The 24280-nt window shown below is 43.6% G+C and overlaps 1 protein-coding gene across 1 annotated transcript in view; it reads left to right on the plus strand.

Moving 5' to 3' along the window:
- Positions 1 to 24280, plus strand: part of LOC115128745 (exportin-4) — a 53835-nt gene that overhangs the window by 21634 nt on the left and 7921 nt on the right. Inside the window, exons 8-15 of the mRNA XM_065017805.1 lie at positions 810 to 967; positions 1738 to 1912; positions 2059 to 2235; positions 2804 to 2946; positions 13245 to 13390; positions 18049 to 18226; positions 19921 to 20080; positions 23580 to 23749. Of these exons, the coding sequence (XP_064873877.1) occupies positions 810 to 967; positions 1738 to 1912; positions 2059 to 2235; positions 2804 to 2946; positions 13245 to 13390; positions 18049 to 18226; positions 19921 to 20080; positions 23580 to 23749 (1307 nt within the window). The remainder of the gene's footprint in view (positions 1 to 809; positions 968 to 1737; positions 1913 to 2058; positions 2236 to 2803; positions 2947 to 13244; positions 13391 to 18048; positions 18227 to 19920; positions 20081 to 23579; positions 23750 to 24280) is intronic.

The following is a 24280-nucleotide window of genomic DNA, read 5'->3' on the forward strand; positions in this document are numbered from 1 at the left end:
ATAACAGTAAGAGAATGGGAGAAAAAGCAGACGGAGAGAATAGACAGAGCTCTGAGTGAGCATTCAGAGCCAGGAGTCCTCATTGCGCTGCCTGTCAGTGAAAGCACACGTTGCTCCACAGTGGAGCTGAAACTGCCTCACTGCCCGGTCACTTCACATCCGATTCACCATACAACTTCTCTGACAGAGAATTACAGGTTCTCTCTGACTACTGACTGACTCTGGTTTTGATTGAGACGGCCTCAGCAAGTTTCAGGCTGGCTCTGTGATCGATTGGTATTGTCTGTGTTGACATCCAGAGTTACTGTGTCTGGGTCCAGTGGCTGGCATTTTGAGCATTCATTCTCTGTTCCCTTTGCTTCAGAAGACGGTGAGTCTGTCACTTCAGTTTGTCTCATAATGCTGTCTTTTTCTGGATGTAAACAGAAACTACTGAAACTGCATTGAGAGTTGTGGCTCAGTCAGTTGTACCCGTGGCATAACCGGCCCTGGTCAGGTGTGTGTATGAGCCGTGTTACTTTGTCTGAGATGCACAATGTCGTACGGGAGGTACAAATCATGTTTTGGGTCTATTCCATTACAGCACAGTCTTTGTAGATAAATAACCTGGATAGGTTTTCATCCAGATGCTTTCACCGCTCTGCTCATTTTACATTCATGGTCTCACACAATCATCATAATCGTCATCAGAAAAAATATATTCTCTGTCCTTTAAAACTAACATGGGCAAGAGCTTGTATGTTATTATATCTCCCTTGCTCAAAAGAACAACTATTTAATTATAACCTTCCATGCTCCCCTCCACTCAGGTCCACATAAAGATCCGTGAGGACTCAGACATGGCCCAGGACTCCCTGCAGTGCCTGGCCCAGCTGGCCTCCATGCACGGCCCCATCTTCCCTGATGAGAGTGCCCAGGTCTCCTACCTGGCCCACCTGGTGGAGGGGCTTCTCAGCATGATCAATGGGTGAGTCTGTCAGAGCCTTAAACTAATTCTGGTTGGTTTCAATGGACCCAATCCAGGGCTAGAAACACTGCTGCCCTCTGCATGCAAGAAGCTCTAATTGAATTTGATACTTGGGCCTTTATATCATGTACTGCATGATTATTATGACGGCCTGTATGTGTGTTAGTGGGATTATTTGGACTGGAGGCTGGTAGCATGAATGATGTGATTTGTATGTAATCGACTTGTGTGTCCTCTCAGTTGAAGTAGTACTTAACTGAATCAACAGGGCTCTGCTCGAATGTATAAATAAAACACACACACCCACACTTGTGCTCGGAACTCGTGACTCGGTAGGCGGAGTGAGTTAGGGGCTCGCTCGCTCTCTCCGTAATCACCTATTCCTGGAGCTTTTTTCCAGTTGCATCATCGGAAAACCATGCGGGCAGGATAGCCAATCTGCAGTGGTTGAACAGCTCTGCTTGCTATTGAAATCTATCTGATAAGGTTTAGCGAGCCGCACTGTTCTAGGCAGTAGGCTAGCTATGGCAGGCAGGCCTCAAAGACAGTACTCTAACTGGGGCTGTGGAAACATGGCCCTACCCGGGCAACAGGTACTGCTCAGTGCTCACACACTGGGCAGCACTGCGTCTGGTTTCATACCATGCCTGTTTCAAACATATATTTCTGAAATACTTTTTACAAAAATTATTAAAAACAATTTTCCAGATTTTGAATGAAATTAGCCAACATTTCTTTAAGGTTGTGTTTTGTTTGTGTCCCTCCCCCAGGATAGAGATCGAGGACTCTGAGGCGGTGGGCATCTCTAACATCATCTCCAACCTGATCAGCACATTTCCCCGTGTCATCCTGACTGCCCTGCCCAGCGAGCTCTTCACCTCCTTCATCAACTGTCTCACCCTCCTCACCTGCTCCTTCGGACGCAGCGCCGCCCTGGAGGAAGTGGTCAGCATTACACTCAACCTTACTGCAGGAACATTACATAGTTGATCCATTCTTTTATTTTTCGTTCTGTTGCTTTGAAAACACACATTCAATGAGTCTCTCTACTCTCCCCCTTCTCTCGCTCTCTTTTTCTCTCTCTCTTCCAGCTGGATAAGGATGACATGGTATACATGGAGGCGTATGACAAGCTGTTAGAGTCATGGCTGACCCTGGTTCAGGATGATGAACATTTCCCCCGCGGCTGCTTCGTCCAGCCCGCTGTTCAGGTCTTCAATTCCTACATCCAGTGTCACCTGGCTGCGCCTGACGGCACCCGCAACCTGGTGAGACACACACACGCTTCAATCTAGACTCAAATAAGCAGTCAGTCGGCCTCCCAGGTGGCGCAGTGGTTAAGGGTGCTGTACTGCAGCACCAGCTGTGCCACCAGAGACTCTGGGTTTGCGCCCAGGCTCTGTCGTAACCGGCCACGGCCGGGAGGTCCGTGGGGCGACGCACAATTGGCCTAGCGTCGTCCGGGTTAGGGAGGGTTTGGCCGGTAGGGATATCCTTTGCTTGGTTGGGTTGTGTATCGGAGGACGCATGACTTTCAACCTTCGTCTCTCCCGAGCCCGTACGGGAGTTGTAGCGATGAGACAAGATAGTAGCTAGCTAAAATAAGCAAACAAAAAACAACAAAAAATAAGCAGTCAGTCAATTGTTTTTATGGGTAAATGATATGTCAGCACTTTCAACAGTCAATCCACCATGATCCACATCTTCTCACTCCTTTGTCATACATTCATCACTCTCTTTCTGTTTTCTTTCTTCCTCGCTCTCTCTTCATCTGACTCTTCTCCTTCCTTTGTCTCGGTCCCTCTTTAATGTCATGGTCTCCTTCCCTCCCTCCAGACGGTGAACGGCGTGGCATCTCATGAGGAGGATGAGATTAACGAGTTACAGGAGGATGACAGAGAGCTGTTCTCAGATCAGCTGGCCAGCATCGGCATGTTAGGACGCATAGCAGCCAACCACTGTATCCCCCTACTGACCAGGTATTAGAGGTCGACCGATTATGATTTTTCAATACCAATTATTGGAGGACAAAAACAGCCGATACCGATTAATCGGCCGATTTTTTTTTTTGAAATGTACACATTTTTTTTAATTGACAGATTTTTGTAATAATGACAGTTGCAACAATACTGAATGAACAATGAACACTTTTATTTTAACTTAATATAATACATATGGGCTTTTGGATGGGTGTTCTTAAGGTGATTCCACAGGTTGGTGGTATTTTTTTATTTAGCCGTTGCTGACCCCATGCTTACATCTTTATCACAAATAAGACACCTTGCTTTCCCTGGTGCCAATTCCATGTAATGGTCCCACACTGGTGCTCTGCTTTTCTCTGCCAACTGTAAAACACACACACAGCTCTGAAGTGACAATGATACTGAAGAGTCTGCTTCGGAGACAAATACTCTCAACTGTTTGAATAAAAATAGAGTTTAAGTTACCTGTGATGAATGTTGAAAACAAAAACTGTAATTTCTATATGCAGGAAATCCTATTTTAATAATGGACATGGACAATTTGTAAGTCGCTCTGGATAAGAGCGTCTGCTAAATGACTTAAATGTAAAATGTAAATGTAAGAATTGACTACCGAAGTGCGAGTCATAATTCCCATGACACCTAGCAAAATCTGAAAAGCGGTTCCTTCATTCATTTATTCCATAGGATATTTTTAGATTCACTTAAAATAAGGTCTGTGTTTCTTGTAGGCTTACACCACCGTGCCAATTGTATAACTGTGTAGATATCCATAGGACAAGGTAACTCTGATCAATTGGCTAAATATAAGCGAATATCATTTTTTTTTGTAGAGTGGATTTATGAAAATATTTTGACAAACGTTACCTTATCCTAGTGAGATTTACACGGATATCAAAACACCGAGGCGGTTTAAGCCTGCACAAAACACAGACCTTATTTGAAGTAGATCAAGACATTCTCTATAGAAGACATGAACGGTAAAATAAAGAAGGAACCCCTATCAAGTTCAGCCGCAAGTTATTACAGGAATTATAACGCGTCGACTATTTTGCTCTAAACCATATACCTTTGACTATTACGAGCCTGCTGCTGCCTACCACCCCTCAGTCAGACTGCTCTATCAAATATCAAATCATAGACTTAACTGTAATAAACACACAGAAATACGAGCCTTAGGTCAAATCCGGGAAACTATCACCTTGAAAACAAAACGTTTATTCCGTTACGTATTTTATCTAACGGGTGGCATCCATCAGTCTAAATATTCCTGTTACATTGAAGGTTGTGCAATGTTATGTCATAATTACATAAAATTCTGGCAAATTAGTTCGCAGCAAGCCAGGCTGCCCAAACTGTTGCATATACCCTGACTCGGCGTGCAATGAACGCAAGAGAAGTGACACAATTTCACCTGGTTAATATTGCCTGCTAACCTGGATTTCTTTTAGCTAAATACTTGTGTATTGATTTTAAGAAAGGCATTGATGTTTATGGTTCAGTACACATTGGAGCAACGACAGTCGTTGATTGATAGTTTTTTATAAGATAAGTTGCTAGCTAGCATTAAACTTATCTTGGCTTACTGCATTCGCGTAACAGGCAGGCTCCTCGTGAGGCAGGTGGTTAGAGCGTTGGACTAGTTAACTGTAAGGTTGCAAGATTGGATCCCCTGAGCTGACAAGGTAAAAATCTGTCGTTCTGCCCCTGAACAAGGCAGTTAACCCACCGTTCCTAGGCCGTCATTGAAAATAAGAATGTGTTCTTAACTGACTTGCCTAGTTAAATAAAGATTAAATAAAAGTGTAAAAAAATATATATAAAAACGGGCAAAATCGTCGCCCAAAAATACCAATTTCCGATTGTTATGAAAACTTGAAATCGGCCCTTCCGATTAATCGGCCGACCTCTACCAGGTATACATACGTGTGTGTGTATATATGTGTGTGTGTATATATGTGTGTGTATATATGTGTGTGTGTGTGTGTGTATATTTGATCCCCTGCTGATTTTGTACATTTGCCCACTGACAAAGAAATTATCAGTCTAATTTTAATGGTAGGTTTATTTGAACAGTGAGAGACAGAATAACAACAAAAAAATCCAGAAAAACGCATGTCAAAAATGTTATAAATTGATTTGCATTTTAATGAGGGAAATAAGTATTTGACCCCTCTGCAAAACATGACTTAGTACTTGGTGAAAAAACCCTTGTTGGCAATCACAGAGGTCAGACATTTCTTGTAGTTGGCCACCAGGTTTGCACACATCTCAGGAGGGATTTTGTCCCACTCCTCTTTGTAGATCTTCTCCAAGTCATTAAGGTTTCGAGGCTGACGTTTGGCAACTCGAACCTTCAGCTCCCTCCACAGATGTTCTATGGGATTAAGGTCTGGAGACTGGCTAGGCCTCTCCAGGACCTTAATGTGCTTCTTCTTGAGCCACTCCTTTGTTGCCTTGGCTGTGTGTTTTGGGTCATTGTCATGCTGGAATACCCATCCACGACCCATTTTCAATGCCCTGGCTGAGGGAAGGAGGTTCTCACCCAAGATTTGACGGTACATGGCCCCGTCCATCGTCCCTTTGATGCGGTGAAGTTGTCCTGTCCCCTTAGCAGAAAAACACCCCCAAAGCATAATGTTTCCACCTGCATGTTTGACAGTGGGGATGGTGTTCTTGGGGTCATAGGCAGCATTACTCCTCCTCCAAACACGGTGAGTTGAGTTGATGCCAAAGAGCTCCATGTTGGTCTCATCTGACCACAACACTTTCACCCAGTTGTCCTCTGAATCATTCAGATGTTCATTGGCAAACTTCAGACGGGCATGTACAGTGGGGCAAAAAAGTATTTAGTCAGCCACCAATTGTGCAATTTCTCCCACTTAAAAAGATGAGGCCTGTAATTTTCATCATAGGTACACTTCAACTATGACAGACAAAACGAGGGGGAAAAATCAGGAAAATCAAGTTGTAGGATTTTTTATGAATTTATTTGCAAATTATGGTGGAAAATAAGTATTTGTTCACCTACAAACAAGCAAGATTTCTGGCTCTCACAGACCTGTAACTTCTTTTTTAAGAGGCTCCTCTGTCCTCCACTCGTTACCTGTATTAATGGTACCTGTTTAAACTTGTTATCAGTATAAAAGACACCTGTCCACAACCTCAAACAGTCACACTCCAAACTCCAATATGGCCAAGACCAAAGAGCTGTCAAAGGACACCAGAAACAAAATTGTAGACCTGCACCAGGCTGGGAAGACTGAATCTGCAATAGGTAAGCAGCTTGGTTTGAAGAAATCAACTGTGGAAGCAATTATTAGGAAATGGAAGACATACAAGACCACTGATAATCTCCCTCGATCTGGGGCTCCACGCAAGATCTCACCCCGTGGGGTCAAAATGATCACAAGAACGGTGAGCAAAAATCCCAGAACTACACGGGGGGACCTAGTGAATGACCTGCAGAGAGCTGGGACCAAAGTAACAAAGCCTACCATCAGTAACACACTACGCCGCCAGGGACTCAAATCCTGCAACTCCATGAGGTGTCCCCCTGCTTAAGCCAGTACATGTCCAGGCCCGTCTGAAGTTTGTTAGCGAGCATTTGGATGATCCAGAAGAAGATTGGGAGAATGTCATATGGTCAGATGAAACCAAAATATAACTTTTTGGTAAAAACTCAACTCGTCGTGTTTGGAGGACAAAGAATGCTGAGTTGCATCCAAAGAACACCATACCTACTGTGAAGCATGGGGTTGGAAACATCATGCTTTGGGGCTGTTTTTCTGCAAAGGGACCAGGACGACTGATCCGTGTAAAGGAACGAATGAATGGGGCCATGTATCGTGAGATTTTGAGTGAAAACATCCTTCCATCAGCAAGGGCATTGAAGATGAAACGTGGCTGGGTCTTTTAGCATGACAATGATCCCAAACACACCACCCGGGCAACGAAGGAGTGGCTTCGTAAGAAGCATTTCAAGGTCCTAGAGTGGCCTAGCCAGTCTCCAGATCTCAACCCCATAGAAAATCTTTGGAGGGAGTTGAAAGTCCGTGTTGCCCAGCAACAGCCCCAAAACATCACTGCTCTAGAGGAGATCTGCATGGAGGAATGGGCCAAAATACCAGCAACAGTGTGTGAAAACCTTGTGAAAGACTTACAGATAACGTTTGACCTCTGTCATTGCCAACAAAGGGTATATAACAAAGTATTGAGATAAACTTTTGTTATTGACCAAATACTTATTTTCCACCATAATTTGCAAATAAATTCATAAAAAATCATACAATGTGATTTTCAGATTTGTTTTTCTTCTCATTTTTTCTGTCATAGTTGAAGTGTACCTATGATGAAAATTACAGGCCTCTCTCATCTTTTTAAGTGGGAGAACTTTTGGTGGGTGACTAAATACTTTTTTGCCCCACTGTATATGTGCTTTCTTGAGCAGGCGGACCTTGCGGCGCTGCAGGATTTCAGTCCTTCACGGCGTAGTGTGTTACTAATTGTTTTCTTGGTGACTATGGTCCCATCTGCCTTGAGATCATTGACAAGATCCTCCCGTGTAGTTCTGGGCTGATTCCTCACCGTTCTCATGATCATTGCAACTCCATGAGGTGAGATCTTGCATGGAGCTCAAGGCCGAGGGAGACAGTTATTTTGTGTTTCTTCCATTTGCGAATAATCGCACCAACTGTTGTCACCATCTCACCAAGCTGCTTGGCGATGGTCTTGTAGCCCATTCCAGCCTTGTGTAGGTCTACAATCTTGTCCCTGACATCCTTGGAGAGCTCTTTGGTCTTGGCCATGGTGGAGAGTTTGGAATCTGATTGATTACTTCTGTGGACAGGTGTCTTTTATACAGGTAACAAACTGAGATTAGGAGCACTCCCTTTAAGAGTGTGCTTCTAATCTCATCTCGTTACCTTTTATAAAAGACACCTGGGAGCCAGAAATCTTTCTGATTGAGAGGGGGTCATACTTATTTCCCTCATTAAAATGCAAATCAATTTATAACATTTTTGACATGGTTTTTCTGGATTTATTTGTTGTTATTCTGTCTCACTGTTCAAATAAACCTACCATTAAAATTATAGACGGATCATTTCTTTGTCAGTGGGCAAATGTACAAAATCAGCAGGGGATCAAATACTTTTTTCCCCTCACTGGATGTGTGTGAATATATATATATATATATATATATATATATATATATATTCATTCACACACACATACGTGTGTGTGTGTATGTACAGTTGAAGTTGGAAGTTTACATACACCTTAGCTAAATACATTTAAACTCATTTTTTCACAATTCCTGATCTTTAATCCTAATAAAAATTCCCTGTCTTAGGTCAGTTAGGATCACCACTTTATTTTAAGAATGTGAAATGTCAGAATAATAGTAGTGATTTATTTCAACTTGTATTTCTTTCATCACATTCCCAGTGGGTCAGAAGTTTACATGCACTCAATTAGTATTTGGTAGCATTGCTTTTAAATTGTTTAACCTCTCTAGGGTATGTGGGATGCTAGCGTAACATCCAGTGAGATTGCAGAGCGCCAAATTCAAATACAGAAATGCTCATTATAAAAATTCAGAAAAAAACACATTTTACATTAATTTCTTGTGAATCAAACCACAGTGTCAGATTTTAAAAAATAAATAAAAAATAATAATAAATGCTTTACGATTATTTGAGAACATAGCCCAGTAGACAAATCATTACAAACAGTAACCAGCCAAACAGAAGAGTTACACAACTCAGAAAGAGATAAAAATAATCCCTTACCTTTGATGATCTTCATATGGTTGCACTCAGAAGACATTCATTTACTCAATAAATGTTCCTTTTGTTTCGATAAAGTCTTTATTTCCAAAAACCTCCATTTTGGTCGCGTATTCTTCAGTAATCCACAGGCTCAAACGCAGTCAGAACAGGCAGACAAAAATCCAAATTGTATCCATAAAGTTCATAGAAACATGTTAAACAATGTTTATATTCAAGCCTCAGGTTGTTTTTAGCCTAAATGATCTATAATATTTCAACCGGACAATAACGTTGTCAATATAAAAAATAAACAAGAAAGGCTCTCTCTCGGGATTGCGCATGAAAAAGCTCTGTGACGTGTCAGGGTCCACTCAGACTGGACACCATTCAGACTGGTCTTACTCCCTCATTTATCAGAATACAAGCTTGAAACCATTTCTAAAGACTTGACATCTAGTGGAAGGCATAGGAACTGCAATTTGAGTCCTAAGACAATGGATACTGTAATGGCATTGAATAGAAAACTACAAAAACAAAACAACAAAAAACGACTTCCTGAATGGACTTTTTTCAGGTTTTCGCCTGCCAAATCAGTTCTGTTATACTCACAGACACTATTTTAATAGTTTTGGAAACTTTAGAGTGTTTTCTATACAAATCTACCAGTTATGCATATCATATCTTCTGGGCCCAAGTAGCAGACCGTTTATTTTGGGCATGCTTTTCATCCAAAATTCAGAATGCTGCCCCCTACCCTCGAAGTTAACTTGGGTCAAATGTTTTGGGTAGCCTTCCACAAGCTTCCCACAATAAGTTGGGTGAATTTTGGCCCATTTCTTCTGACAGCTGGTCTAACTGAGTCAGGTTTGTAGGCATCCTTGCTCGCACATGCTTTCTCAGTTCAGCCCACAAATGTTCTATAGGATTGAGGTCAGGGCTTTGTGATGACCACTCCAATACCTTGACTTCGTTGTACTTAGGCCATTTTGCAACAACATTGGAAGTATGCTTGGGGTCATGGTCCATTTTGGAAGACCCAATTGCGACCAAGCTTTAACTTCCTGACTGATGTCTTGAGATGTTGCTTCAATATATCCACATAATTTTCCTTCCTCATGATGCCATCTATTTTGTGAAGTGCACCAGTCCCTCCTGCAGCAAAGCACCCCCACAACATGATGCTGCCACCCCCGTGCTTCATGGTTGGGATGGTGTTCTTCGGCTTGCAAGCATCCCCTTTCTCCTCCAAACATTCATTATGACCAAACAGTTGTATTTTTGTTTCATCAGACCAGAGGACATTTCTCCAAAAAGTACCATCTTTGTCCCCATGTGCAGTTGCAAACCGTAGTCTGGCTTTTCTATGGCGGTTTCGAAGCAGCGGCCTCTTCCTTGCTGAGTGGCCTTTCAGGTTATGTCAATATAGGACTCGTTTTACTGTGTATATAGATACTTTTGTACCCGTTTCCTCCAGCATCTTCACAGGGTCCTTTGCTGTTGTTCTGGGATTGATTTGCACTTTTCGCAACAAAGTGTGTTCATCTCTAGGAGACAGAACGCATCTCCTTCCTGAGCGGTATGACGGCTGTGTGGTCACATGGTGTTTATACTTGCGTAATATTGTTTGTACAGGTGAACGTGGTACCTTCAGGCGTTTGGAAATTGCTCCCAAGGATGAACCAGACTTGTGGAGGTCTACAATTTTTTGGCTTGGCTGATTTCTTTTGATTTTCCCTTGATGTTAAGCAAAGAGGCACTGAGTTTGAAGGTAGGCCTTGAAATACATCCATAGGTACACCTCCAATTGACTCAAATTATGTCAATTAGCCTATCAGAAGCTTCTATAGCCATGACATCATTTTCTGGAATTTCCCAAGCTGTTTAAAGTAGAGGACGGCCGATTTAATTGGAATGGCCGATTTAATTAGGGCCGACTTCAAGTTTTCATAACATCGGTAATCTGCATTTTTGGACACCGATCATGGCCGATTACATTGCACTCCACGAGGAGACTGCGTGGCAGGCTTGACTACCTGTTATGCGAGTGCAGCAAGGAGCAAGGTAAGGTGCTAGCGAGCATTAAACGTATCTTATTAAAAACAATCAATCTTAACTAGTGATTATGTTAACTACACATGGTTGATGATATTACTAGTTTATCTAGCTTGTCCTGCGTTGCATATAATCGATGCAGTGCCTGTTAATTTATCATTGAATCAGCCTACTTCGCCAAACGGGTGATTTAACAAGCACATTTGTGAAAAAAAGCACTGTTGTTGCACCAAACTATAAACATCAACGCCTTTCTTAAAATCAATACATAAGTATATCTTTTTAAACCTGCATATTTAGTTAATACTGCCTGCTAACATTAATTTCTTTTAACTAGGGAAATTGTGTCACTTCTCTTGTGTTCTGTGCAACAGAGTCAGTGTATATGCAGCAGTTTGGTTGCCTTGCTCGTTGCGAACTGTGTGAAAACTATTTGTTCCTAACAAAGACAGCCAACGTTGCCAAATGGGGGATGATTTAACAAAAGCGCATTTGTGGGAAAAAAAGCACAATTGTTGCACGAATGTACATAAACATTAATGCCTTTCTTAAAATCAATACACAGAAGTTAAAAAAAATTAAACCTGCATATTTAGTTAAAAGAAATCCAGGTTAGCAGGAATATTACACTATGGAAATTGTGTCACTTCTCTTGCATTCATTGCACGCAGAGTCAGGGTATATGCAACAGTTTGGGGCCTCCTGGCTCGTTGCAAACTAATTTGCCAGAATTGTACGTAATTATGACATAACATTGAAGGTTGTGCAATGTAACTGGAATATTTAGACTCATGGATGCCACCCGTTAGATATAATAGGTAACGGTTCCGTATTTCACTGAAAGAATAAACGCTTTCGAAATGATCGTTTCCGGATTTTACCATTTTTGTGTGTTATGTTATAATTAAGTCTATGATTTGATAGAGCAGTCTGACTGAGCGGTGGTAGGCAGCAGCAGGCACGTAAGCATTCATTCAAACAGCACTTTCATGCGTTTGCCAGCAGCTCTTTGCTGTGCTTACATTTACATTTACATTTAAGTCATTTAGCAGACGCTCTTATCCAGAGCGACTTACAAATTGGTGCATTCACCTTATGACCTCCAGTGGAACAGTAGTGCATCTAAATCTTTTCAGGGGGAGGGGGGGTGAGAGGGATTACTTTATCCTATCCTAGGTATTCCTTAAAGAGGTGGGGTTTCAGGTGTCTCCGGAAGGTGGTGATTGACTCCGCTGTCCTGGCGTCGTGAGGGAGTTTGTTCCACCATTGGGGGGCCAGAGCAGCGAACAGTTTTGACTGGGCTGAGCGGGAACTGTACTTCCTCAGTGGTAGGGAGGCGAGCAGGCCAGAGGTGGATGAACGCAGTGCCCTTGTTTGGGTGTAGGGCCTGATCAGAGCCTGGAGGTACTGAGGTGCCGTTCCCCTCACAGCTCCGTAGGCAAGCACCATGGTCGATGGTTGAGCTGTTTATTACTTCAAGCCTATCAACTCCCGAGATTAGACTGGTGTAACCGATGTGAAATGGCTAGCTAGTTAGCGGGGTGCGCGCTAATAGCATTTCAATCGGTGACGTCACTCGCTCTGAGACCTTGAAGTAGTTGTTCCCCTTCCCCGCGGCTTTTGTGGAGCAATGGGTAACGATGCTTCGAGGGTGGCTGTTGTCAATGTGTTCCTGGTTCGAGCCCAGGTAGGGGCGAGGAGAGGGACTGAAGCTATACTGTTACACTTGCAATACTAAAGTGCCTATAAGAACATCCAATAGCTTTTTTACATGGCACATATTGCACTTTTTCTTTCTTCTCCAAAACTGTTTTTGCATTATTTAAACCAAATTGAACATGTTTCATTATTTATTTGAGGCTAAATTGATTTTATTTATGTATTATATTAAGTTAAAATAAAAGTGTTCATTCAATATTGTTGTAATTGTCATTATTTCAAATGAATAAAATAAATAAATCGGCCGATTTAATCGGTATCGGCTTTTTTTTGGTCCTCCAATAATCGGTATCGGCGTTGAAAAATCATATTCGGTCGACCTGTAGTTTAAAGGCACAGTCAACTTAGTGCATGTGAACTTCTGACCCACTGGAATTGTGATACAGTGAAATAATCTGTCTGCATACAATTGTTGGAAAAATTACTTGTCATGCACAAAGTAGATGTCCTTACCGACTTGCCAAAACTACAGTTTGTTAACAAGAAATTTGTGGAGTGGTTGAAAAACGAGTTTTAATGACTCCAGCCTAAGTGTATGTAAACTTCCGACTTCAACTGTACATATATGTATGTATATGTACAGTTGAAGTCGAAAGTTTACATACACTTCTTAAGTTGGAGTTATTAAAACTCGTTTTTCAACCACTACACAAATTGGTTGGAAAAACTCCACACACACCTCTTGCTATTAGACTATCCCCTAGCTCTGTAAACATGAGTCTGACCTGTGTGTGTGTGTGTGTGGTTGGTCAGTCTGTTGGAGGAGCGGGTGACGCGGCTCCACGGCCAGCTCCAGAGGACCCAGCAGCACCTCATGAACTCCTCTAACCCCGGATCAGTGGACCGCAAGGTCCTGGATGACCTCTACGAAGACATCCACTGGCTCATACTGGTCTCAGGTCAGTGGATCACTGTGATCATATTTACTCAGAATAGTCCACTCAGAAAATATTTTATTTGTTTAATTATAAGGCACGATTCCCAACGTAAGGCACTATCAATCAATCAAATGTATTTATAAAGCCTTTTTTACATCAGCAGATGTCACAGTGCTATACAGAACCCCAGCCTAAAACTCCAAGCAATGCAGATGTAGAAGCATGGAGGCTAGGAAAAACTCCCTAGAAAGGCAGGAACCTAGAGTGGAACCAGGCTCTGAGGGGTTGCCACTCTTCTGGCTGTGCCGGGTGGAGATTATAATAATATATTTTTTTTACTAGGCAAGTCAGTTAAGAACAAATTCTTATTTTCAATGACGGCCTAGGAACAGTGGGTTAACTGCCTGTTCAGGGGCAGAATGACAGATTTTGTACCTTGTCAGCTCAGGGATTTGAACTTGCAACCTTTCGGTTACTGGTCCAATGCTCTAACCACTAGGCTACCCTGCCGCCTGCATTAAGGACAGATTGTTCTTCAAGATTTTCAAACGTTCATAAATGACCAGCAGGGTCAAATAAAATCACAGTGGTTGTAGAGGGTGCAACAGGTCAGCACCTCAGGAATAAAGACAGTTGGCTTTTCATAGCTGAGCATTCAGAGTTAGAGACAGCAGGTGCGGTAGAAAGAGAGCGTGTCGAAAACAGCAGGTCCGAGATAAGGTAGCACGTCCGGTGAACAGGTCAGGGTTCCATAGCCGCAGGCAGAACAGTTTAAACTGGAGCAGCAGCACGACCAGGTGGACTGGGAACAGCAAGGAGTCATCAGGCTAGGTAGTCCTGAGGCATGGTGATAGGGCCCAGGTCCTCTGGGTGAGAGAGAGATATTGCAGCATAGATAATGGAGGCTGAGACGGGTGGGGTCAGGTCACTGTGGCCCCATCCCACGATACCCCTGGACAGGGCCAACCAGGCAGGACATAACCCCACCCACTTTGCCAAAGCACAGTCCCCACACCATTAGACTGATATCAACAGACCTCGAACTTACTACCCTGAGACGAGGCTGAGTATAGCCTACGAAGTTCTCCTCCACCACACAAGCCCGAGTGGGCACAAAACCGGACGGGAAGATCCAATGTTTGACTAAAGTTACACACCCCTCCTAGGGACAGTATGGAAGAGCACTAGTGAGTCAGCCCACGTAATAGGGTCAGAGGTAGAGATCCAAGTGGAGTGAGGGGAGCCAGCAAGGAAGAGACAGCAAGGGTGGTTTGTCGCTCCCCAGTGCCTTGCCATTCACCTTCGCACCCCAGGGCTCGACTACACTCAACCATAGGACCTATTGAAGTGACGAGTCATCAGTAAAGACTTAAAAGTTTAGACAGAGTCTGCGTCTCTCACATGGATAGGCAGACCATTCCATAAAAATGGAGCTCTATAGGAGAAAGCCCTGCCTCCAGCTGCTTGCTTAGAAAAGGACAATAAGGAGGCCTGCCTCTTGTGACCGTAGCAAACGCGTAGGTACGTACGGCAGGACCAAATCGAAGATTAGTTAGGAGTATTGCCCTAGTCTAATCTAGAAGTGACAAAAGCTTTTCTGCATAATTCTGGGACAAAATGTTTCAGATTTTTTGCAATATTCTTGATATGTTTGTCAAAAGAGAGATCAGGGTCCCGAGTAACGCCGAGGTCCTTCAGTTTTATTTGAGACGACACAATCAAGAGTATTATTTTTTTATTTCACCTTATTTATTTCACACACTGCGACCTGGCCAAGATAAAGCAAAGCAATGCGACAAACAACAACACAGAGTTACATGGAATAAACAAGCGTACGGTCAATAACAAAATAGAAAAAAAGAAAGTCTATATACAGTGTGCAAATGGCGTGAGGAGATAAGGCAATAAATTGGCCATAGTAGCAAAGTAATTACAATTGAGCAAATTAACACTGGAGTGATAGATGTGCACATGATGTGCAAGTAGAAATACTGGTGTGCAAAAGAGCAGAAAAGTAAATAAAAACTATGGGGATGAGGTAGGTAGATTGAATGTGCTATTTACAGATGGGCTATGTACAGCTGCAGCGATCGGTTCGATGCTCGGATAGCTGATGTTTAAAGTTAGTGAGGGAAATATAAGTCTCCAGTTTCAGCAATTGTTGCAATCCGTCGAGGATCGGTAGGAGAGTCAGTTTTACGAGGGTATGTTTGGCGGCGTGAGTGAAGGAGGCTTTGTTGTGAAATAGGAAGCTGATTCTAGATTTAATTTTGGATTGGAGATGTTTAATATGAGTCTGGAGGGAGAGTTTACAGTCTAGCCAGACACCTAGGTATTTGTAGTTGTCCACATATTCTAAGTCAGAACCGTCCAGAGTTGTGATGCTCGTCGGGCGGGCGGCGAATGGTTGAAAAGCATGCATTTAGTTTTACTAGCGTTTTAAGAGCAGTTGGAGGCCACGGAAGGAGTGTTGTATGGCATTAAAGCTCGTTTGGAGGTTTGTTAACACAGTGTCCAAAGAAGGGCCAGATGTATACAGAATGGTGTTGTCTGCGTAGAGCTGGATTAGGGAATCACTCGCAGCAAGACCGACATCGTTGATATATACAGAGAAAAGAGTCGGCCGGAGAATTGAACCCTGTAGTACCCTCATAGAGACTGCCGGAGGTCCGGACAACAGGCCCTCCGATTTGACACACTGAACTCTGCCTGAGAAGTAGTTGGTGAACCAGGCGAGGCAGCCATTTGAGAAACCAAGGCTGTTGAGTCTGCCGATAAGAATACGGTGATTGACAGAGTCGAAAGCCTTGACCAGGTTGTTGAATACGGCTGCACAGTATTGTCTTTTATCGATGGCGGTTATGATATCGTTTAGTACCTTGCGCGTGGCTGAGGTGCACCCGTGACCAGCTCGGAAACCGGATAGCACAACGGAGAAGGTATGGTGAATTTCGAAATGGTCAGTGATCTGTTTATTAACTTGGCTTTCGAAAACTTTAGAAAGGCGAGGCAGGATGGATATAGGTCTATAACAGTTTGGGTCTAGAGTGTCACCCCCTTTGAAGAGGGGGATGACCACGGCAGCTTTCCAATCTTTAGGGATCTCAGACGATACGAAAGAGAGGTTGAACAGACTGGTAATAGGAGTTGCAACAATGACGGTGGATAATTTTAGAAAGAGAGGGTCCAGATTGTCCAGCGTAGCTGATTTGTACGGGTCCAGGTTTTGCAGCTCTTTCAGAACATCTGCTTTCTGGATTTGGGTGAAGGAGAAGCTGGGGAGGCTTGGGCAAGTAGCTGCGGGGGGTGCGGCGCTGTTGGTTGGGGTAGCCAGGAGGAAAGCATGGCCAGCCGTAGAGAAGTGCTTATTGAAATTCTCAATTATCGTGGATTTATCAGTGGTGACAAGGTTACCTAGCTTCAATGCAGTGGGCAGTTGGGAGGAGGTGCTCTTATTCTCCTTGGACTTTAGTGTCCCAAAACGTTTTGGAATTAGTGCTACAGGATGCAAATTTCTATTCTAAAAAGCTAGCCTTTGCTATCCTGACTGACTGCGTGTATTGGTTCCTGACTTCCCTGAAAAGTTGCATATCGCGGGGACTATTCGATGCTAGTGCAGTCCGCCACAGGATGTTTTTGTGCTGGTTGAGGGCAGTCAGGTCTGGAGTGAACCAAGGGCTTTATCTGTTTTTAGTTCTGCATTTTTGTCAGCTCCAACAGCAGATTTCATTATTTTTTGGGGCCTAGAACTAACTTCTCTGTTTTGTCAAAGTTTAAACGAGAGAAAAATTGCCTCCAACCACTTTATTTTTTAAACCTTTATTTCACTAGGCAAGTCAGTTAAGAACAAATGATTATTTACAATGATTTACAATGACAGCCTAGGAACAGTGTGCACTGCCTTGTTCAGGGGCAGAACGACTGATTTTTTTTTACCTTGTCAGCTTGGGGATTCGATCGAGCAACCTTTTGGTTACTGGCCCAACGCTCTAGACACTAGGCTACCTCCGCCCCATCCTTATGTCTGAAACACAGGGATCCAGGGTAGGGAATATTGGGGCTTCACCATGTTTCATCCAAATGTACAGCTGTGTGTCGTCCACATAGTGAAAGTTGACATTATTTTTCCGGATGACATCACCAAGAGGGAGGGTGTGTGTGTGTGTAGTGGTCCTAAAACAGAACCTAGTGTTGTTTACATGCTCATTTCCATCAGTGGTCCCTTGTTGTTTTATGCATGGATTTATTGTGTAACAAATCTTTTTAGCATTCAGTCCGTTTTATTGACCATTAGCATAAAATTAAACCTAACTGCACTCTGGGGGGCATCGACTATGTCCTTAGATCTCCTTAGTTGTTTTTAGGGACTAAATTTAGGCTGGGAGGCACACTGCGCTGGTGTATTGGTGCATGGCAGGAATGTTGCACAACTGGTGGCCTGACCCTCCACGAACCAACTGCTTTGCTGTATAGTACATTTTAGCATTCCCATTGGCTATAGAATTTCCCTTCAGTGCATAACTCAATTTGCACCCCTAGTTGGTTCTCTCTTAGTGTGCTCAGAGTTTGATGTTTGCTCCTTTTGACAACGTTTTCTTATTAAGTGCCTCCATAATGGATTGTTTCTGACTGGTCCTAGTTGTAATTGTGAATGCAAGTGATTTGTGTGTGTGTTCCAGGCTACCTCCTGGCAGATGACCCTCAGGGTGAGACTCCTCTGATCCCGGCTGAGGTGATGGAGTATTCTATCAACCACTCTACTGAGGTAGACATCAACACCACCTTGCAGATACTGGGCTCCCCTGGAGAGAAGGCCTCATCTATCCCAGGATGCAACAGGACAGACTCTGTCATCAGGTAAGGGAGGGACTACTTAATTGCAAACACCTAGTTTCGTATCAAATTCCCAGATCTAAATTGGATTGCTGGTTTGAAAGGAATGACTAAAACCAACACACTCAGGCCCTCGTCAGTGGACCAGAGTTGCTCATCTGCGCTATAATCCATCAAATAATGGGTCTAAAACGCACTGTGTCAGTCAGTGATCTAATGAACAGCTTGGACAGTCTCCCCTCATTGTCTCAGTCAGTGATCTAATGAACAGCTTGGACAGTCTCCCCTCATTGTCTCAGTCAGTGATCTAATGAACAGCTTGGACAGTCTCCCCTCATTGTCCCAGTCAGTGATCTAATGAACAGCTTGGACAGTCTCCCCTCATTGTCCCAGTCAGTGATCTAATGAACAGCTTGGACAGTCTCCCCTCATTGTCTCAGTCACTGATCTAATGTACAGCTTGGACAGTCTCCCCTCATTGTCTCAGTCACTGTTCTAATGTACAGCTTGGACAGTCTCCCCTCATTGTCTCAGTCAGTGATCTAATGAACAGCTCCCCCCACTGTCTACAGAAGCTGAGCTCTAAGTGGTGTACTTGTTAACTGGTTGTAGTGCTCTGTCACGTTCACACCAGTGTGCTGTCTGTCCGAAGTGTGCCTTGTAAAAACCTACTGTCCCGTGGCATGGCAGCAGCCTTTCCCTTATAGTATTTTCCAGACGGGGCACAAAGGTCCACATATCACTACACAAGCCATCTGGCACAGAAACTGTCCATTGAAGCCAACAGAAGGCTTTTTTTAAGCGGCAACAGATATAGGTATTGGTTCCTCGCACCACCAGTACAGTACAATGGTAGAGAGAATATTACGTGCAGGGCCAATGAGCCACCCTTTTGGGAGTGGCCCCCTGGGGGTGTGGTGCCAGCGCCACAGAGGGGGAATGCCCTGGTACAGACCGAGCCATGCTAGCCACTCACACACACACACACACACACAGGATCTTGGACACACACATGATGGCGTAGCGGCCTAGCCAGCCATAGAGCAGCACCAGCCCCAGACCACCACTCCCCAACATTAATTTAAGGCATGGCCAGGTGCTGCTAAGACTAGTAGGGGGCTGGGGTAGTGTGTGCGTGTCTGCACGTGTGCTTTTGGTGTCGGGGGTACATGGGCAATCATATAGGGAATTTGAGGTGGTGGGGGTCGTGATAGTGGGCTCTGGATTGTTCTTTGTGGGGGCGAGGGGGCACAGAGGAATGGAAAGGCAAGAGGCCGGGCATCAGATTTCCTAATAACACTGTGCGACCCCGGCTCTGTTAATGTCAATGGGCTTTTGTTTTTGCAAACAATGTGAAACAGTGCACTGTCATGCTGCGTGGGCACGTACTGAGGCCCATCTCTTACATACAGAACACTAAGCTGCACTAAGCCCTCTATCTCTCTGGACTTTGTCACGTGTGTGTGTGTGTGGGTCAACGTGGTCATTTGTTGTCAGAGTTACTGAAATGAACAGACTAAATCCCTACCTCTTTCTTTTGTTCTTCCCCTTCCCTCCTCTTGCTCATCCTGGCCTTGGCTTCTTATTACAATTCATCCACCTCTTTTTCCTCCTCTCACTTCCCTTGCTATCACGCTCTCCTTTTTTCCTTCTCTCTTTTTCCATTTCTTTCTCTTTAACCTCTATCATTCCTTCACTCTCCCTGTCCCCTCTCTCAGGTTGTTGTCAGCGGTGTTGAGGACGTCAGAGGTAGAGTCCAGGGCCACCAGGGCCAGTCTGACAGAGCTGCTCAGCCCTCAGATGGGGAAGGACATTGTGTGGTTCCTCAAACGCTGGGCTAAGACTTACCTACTGGTGGACGAGAAACTCTATGGACAGGTACAACTACCACCAGACTAGGGGTGTGACAAATGGAGAAAAAAATCTTAATGTTTAAGCTGCCATTTTTTAAACGGTTTCCCGTTAAAACAATAAGACAAATTCACACAGTTCCATGTGAATTCACAATGCAGATGGTCTATATCGCGCTTCCCGCTGACAGAATACATTATTTATGCTGCTGGTTCTTTTCAGGAGTGTAGCGCGTGTAGCTTGTTGTCGTCCAATCACAAGTCATCAAACCAGCACTAGGCTACAGTCATAGAGCTAGATCCTCCAAGGTGCAAGTTATTAGGATATTTCTAGGCTAATCAATGGAAGATGGAATTTAAAAAGTTGAATGTTAAAAAGTTAAATGAGAAGGACCAGCTACAACACCAAGAGCCAACAGGTAGTAATAATTTGAATGGATTTGTTGTTATTCACTGTAGGATTCGGAAGGGGAGAAAGTTATGTAGTCTCCATCACCCTAGCTAACATTAGCTAGCTCCTTATCTCAGTTTTAGGCAGTCAAGACAGTGATACTATGTAATCAGATGAGATGATAAATAAGGTGCTTTCGGAAAGTATTCAGAACTGTTAACTTTATCCACATTTTGTTACGTTACAGCCTTTTGTCCTAAAATGGATTAAATAGTTTTTTCCCCCTCAATCTACAAACAATCCTTAATGACAGTGAAAACAGGTTTAGAAATGTTTGCAAATTTAGAAAAAGTTAAAAACATCTTATATAAGTATTCAGACCCTTTGCTATGAGACTCGAAATTGAGCTCCAGTGCATCCTGTTTCCATTGATCATCCTTGAAATGTTTCTACAACTTGTGGTAAATTCTCCTTGCTAGAGGCATCACTACAGACACCCTGCATTATCTCAACCGGCCGTGATTGGGAGTCCCATAGGGCGGCACGCAATTGGCACAGCGTTGTCTGGGTTTGGCCGGTGTAGTAGGCAGTCATTGTAAATAAGAATTTGTTCTTAACTGACTTGCCTAGTTAAATAAATAGTAGTTTTTTCCTCCTAACGTTACATGATTGTTTCATTAGGTATTTGTAACATTTTTATTTTCACTTTATGATGATGATCGGTACCTGTTAGTGGTAGTTTTGTGATTTTACATTTTGTAATAAACAAATATATACTCTACCATTAAAAAGTTTGGGGTCACTAAGAAATGTCTTTGTTTTTCATGAAAACATACATGAAATGAGGTGCAAAATTATTAGGAAATAGTCAAGACTGACAAGGTTATAAATCATTTTTAATTAATAATAATTGTGTCCTTCAAACTTTGCTTTCGTCAAATAATCTTCCATTTGCTGCAATTACAGCCTTGCAGACCTTTGGAATTCTATTTGACAATTTGTTGAGGTAATCTGAAGAGATTTCACCCCATACGTCCCGAAGCACCTCCCACAAGTTGGATTGGCTTGATGGGCACTTCTTACGTACCATACGGTCAAGTTGCTCCCACAACTGCTCAATATGGTTGAGATTCGGTGACTGTGCTGGCCACTCCCTTATAGACAGAATACCAGCTGACTGATTCTTCCTTAATTAGTTATTGCATAGTTTGGAGCTGTGCTTTGGGTCATTGTCCTGTTGTAGGAGGAAATTGGCTCCAATTAAGCGCTGTCCACAGGGTATGGTGTTAGCCTTCCTTCTTCAAGATCCCTTTAACCCTGTACAAATCTCGCACTTTACCACCACCAAATCACCCCAGACCATCATATTGCCTCCACCATTCTTGACAGATGGCGTCAAGCACTCCTCCTGTATCTTTTCATTTTTTCTGCGTCTCACGAATGTTCTTCTTTGTGATCCGAACACCTCAAACTTAGATTGGAAAAAAATGTTATGGACAGACCAATCTTGCTCCGTCTAGTGTCTGTGTTCTTTTGCCCATCTTAATTGTTTATTTTTATTGGCCAGTCTGAGAGATGGCTTTTTCTTTGCAACTCTGCCTAGAAGGCCAGCATCCTGGAGTCGCCCCCTCACTGTTGACGTTGAGACTGGTGTTTTGAGGGTACTATTTAATGAAGCTGCCAGTTGAGGACTTGTGAAGCGTCTGTTTCTCAAACTAGACACTCTAATGTACTTGTCCTCTTGCTCAGTTGTGCACCGGGGCCTCCCACACTTTATATTCTGGTTAGAGCCAGTTTGCACTGTTCTGTGAAGGGAGTAGTACACAGCGTTGTACAAGATCTTCAGTTTCATGGAATAGCCTTCATTTCTCAGAACAAGAATAGTCTGACGAGTTTCAGAAGAAAGTTCTTTGTTTCTGGCCATTTTGAGCCTGTAATCGAACCCACAAATGCTGATGCTCCAGATACTCAACTAGTCTAAAGAAGGCCAGTTTTATTGCTTCTTTAATCAGAACAACAGTTTTCAACTGTGCTAACATAATTGCAAAAGGGTTTTCTAATGATCAATTAGCTTTTTCAAATGATAAACTTTGATTAGCTAACACAACGTGGCATTGGAACACAGATAAATGATAAATGACACTGATAAATGACCTCTGTACGCCAATGTAGATATTCCATAAAAATCTATTTGATATTTTAATGGACAAAAAAATTGCTTTTCTTAAAACAAGGACATTTCTAAGTGTCCCCAAACTTTTGGGCGGTAGTGTATATTCAGTTAGTTTTTTTTTTCTCTTAACGTTAAAGATCACAATTTTGTTGAAACGTTCACACCCCATACACCAGACACCACTGTCTGATTTGTCTTAATGTGGTCGTCCATAATAACACTTCTCACTCCAACCCTCTGAGTGTGAAGGCCCTATAACATGGTGCGGCAGGTAGCCTAGTGGTTAGAGCGTTGGGCCAGTAACCGGAAGGTTGCTCGACCTTGTCAGCGTTGGGATTCGATCGAGCAACCTTCCGGTTACTGGCCCAACGCTCTAACCACTAGGCTACCTGTCGCACCAAGGCAGTTAACCCATTGTTCCTAGGCTGTCATTGTAAATAAGAATTTGTTCTTTACTGACTTGCCTAGTTAAACAAAGTTTAAATATAACAATAACACTGGCATGGTAATGGACTTGGCATGGATTTGACAGATGACTTCATAAATAGTCTTTGTGACATTAACTGATGAGGAGGCGGCCACTGGACACTTGAGGTGAAAATGCCAGGGATTGTCCTCCATCACTGTCTACAGTAGCTAAGCTCTGAGAGCTCTTAAGTGTTCTTAAAGTATCCCTGTAAAGGCCTCCTTGTAGAGTTCTGTTATGTTTACACCACCAGTGTAATTTCACCTTAACACCAGTGTACTCTCTGGAAGTGTGTCTTGTAAAACCGGGTTTGCTGTGGGTCGTGGCATGGTGTGGAGCAGTGCAGTAAACCACTGGACTGGACTGTACAGCCAGTTGACTGACATCAGCTGCCATGGCTATTTATGATGTGATCTGTTCAAGTGTTGCAGTGATTTTCATCTATGCCTCAAACCATTTCACACCTATCTTTCTCACTCTTTTCATTCCTCCTTCAGATCAGTATACCCCTGAGCACTGCGTTCGGGGCCGACACGGAGGGGGCCCAGTGGATTGTGGGATACCTGCTGGAGAAAGTGATCAACAACCTGTCTGTGTGGAGCTCTGAACCTGAACTGGCTAACGACACGGTGGAGCTACTGGTCTGTCTGGTGGAGAAGAGAGAGAGGTGAGACACTGACTGACTGGCTGAGCTACTAGTCAGGTGGAGCTACTGGTCTGTCTGGTGGAGAAGAGGGAGAGGTGAGACACTGACTGACTGGCTGAGCTACTAGTCAGGTGGAGCTACTGGTCTGTCTGGTGGAGAAGAGGGAGAGGTGAGACACTGACTGACTGGCTGAGCTACTGGTCTGTCTGGTGGAGAAGAGGGAGAGGTGAGACACTGACTGACTGGCTGAGCTACTAGTCAGGTGGAGCTACTGGTCTGTCTGGTGGAGAAGAGGGAGAGGTGAGACACTGACTGACTGGCTGAGCTACTGGTCTGTCTGGTGGAGAAGAGGGAGAGGTGAGACACTGACTGACTGGCTGAGCTACTGGTCTGTCTGGTGGAGAAGAGGGAGAGGTGAGACACTGACTGACTGGCTGAGCTACTGGTCTGTCTGGTGGAGAAGAGGGAGAGGTGAGACACTGACTGACTGGCTGAGCTACTGGTCTGTCTGGTGGAGAAGAGGGAGAGGTGAGACACTGACTGACTGGCTGA

This window comes from Oncorhynchus nerka, linkage group LG1 (assembly GCF_034236695.1).
Source record: "Oncorhynchus nerka isolate Pitt River linkage group LG1, Oner_Uvic_2.0, whole genome shotgun sequence".
NCBI classification, from domain to species: Eukaryota; Metazoa; Chordata; class Actinopteri; order Salmoniformes; family Salmonidae; genus Oncorhynchus; species Oncorhynchus nerka.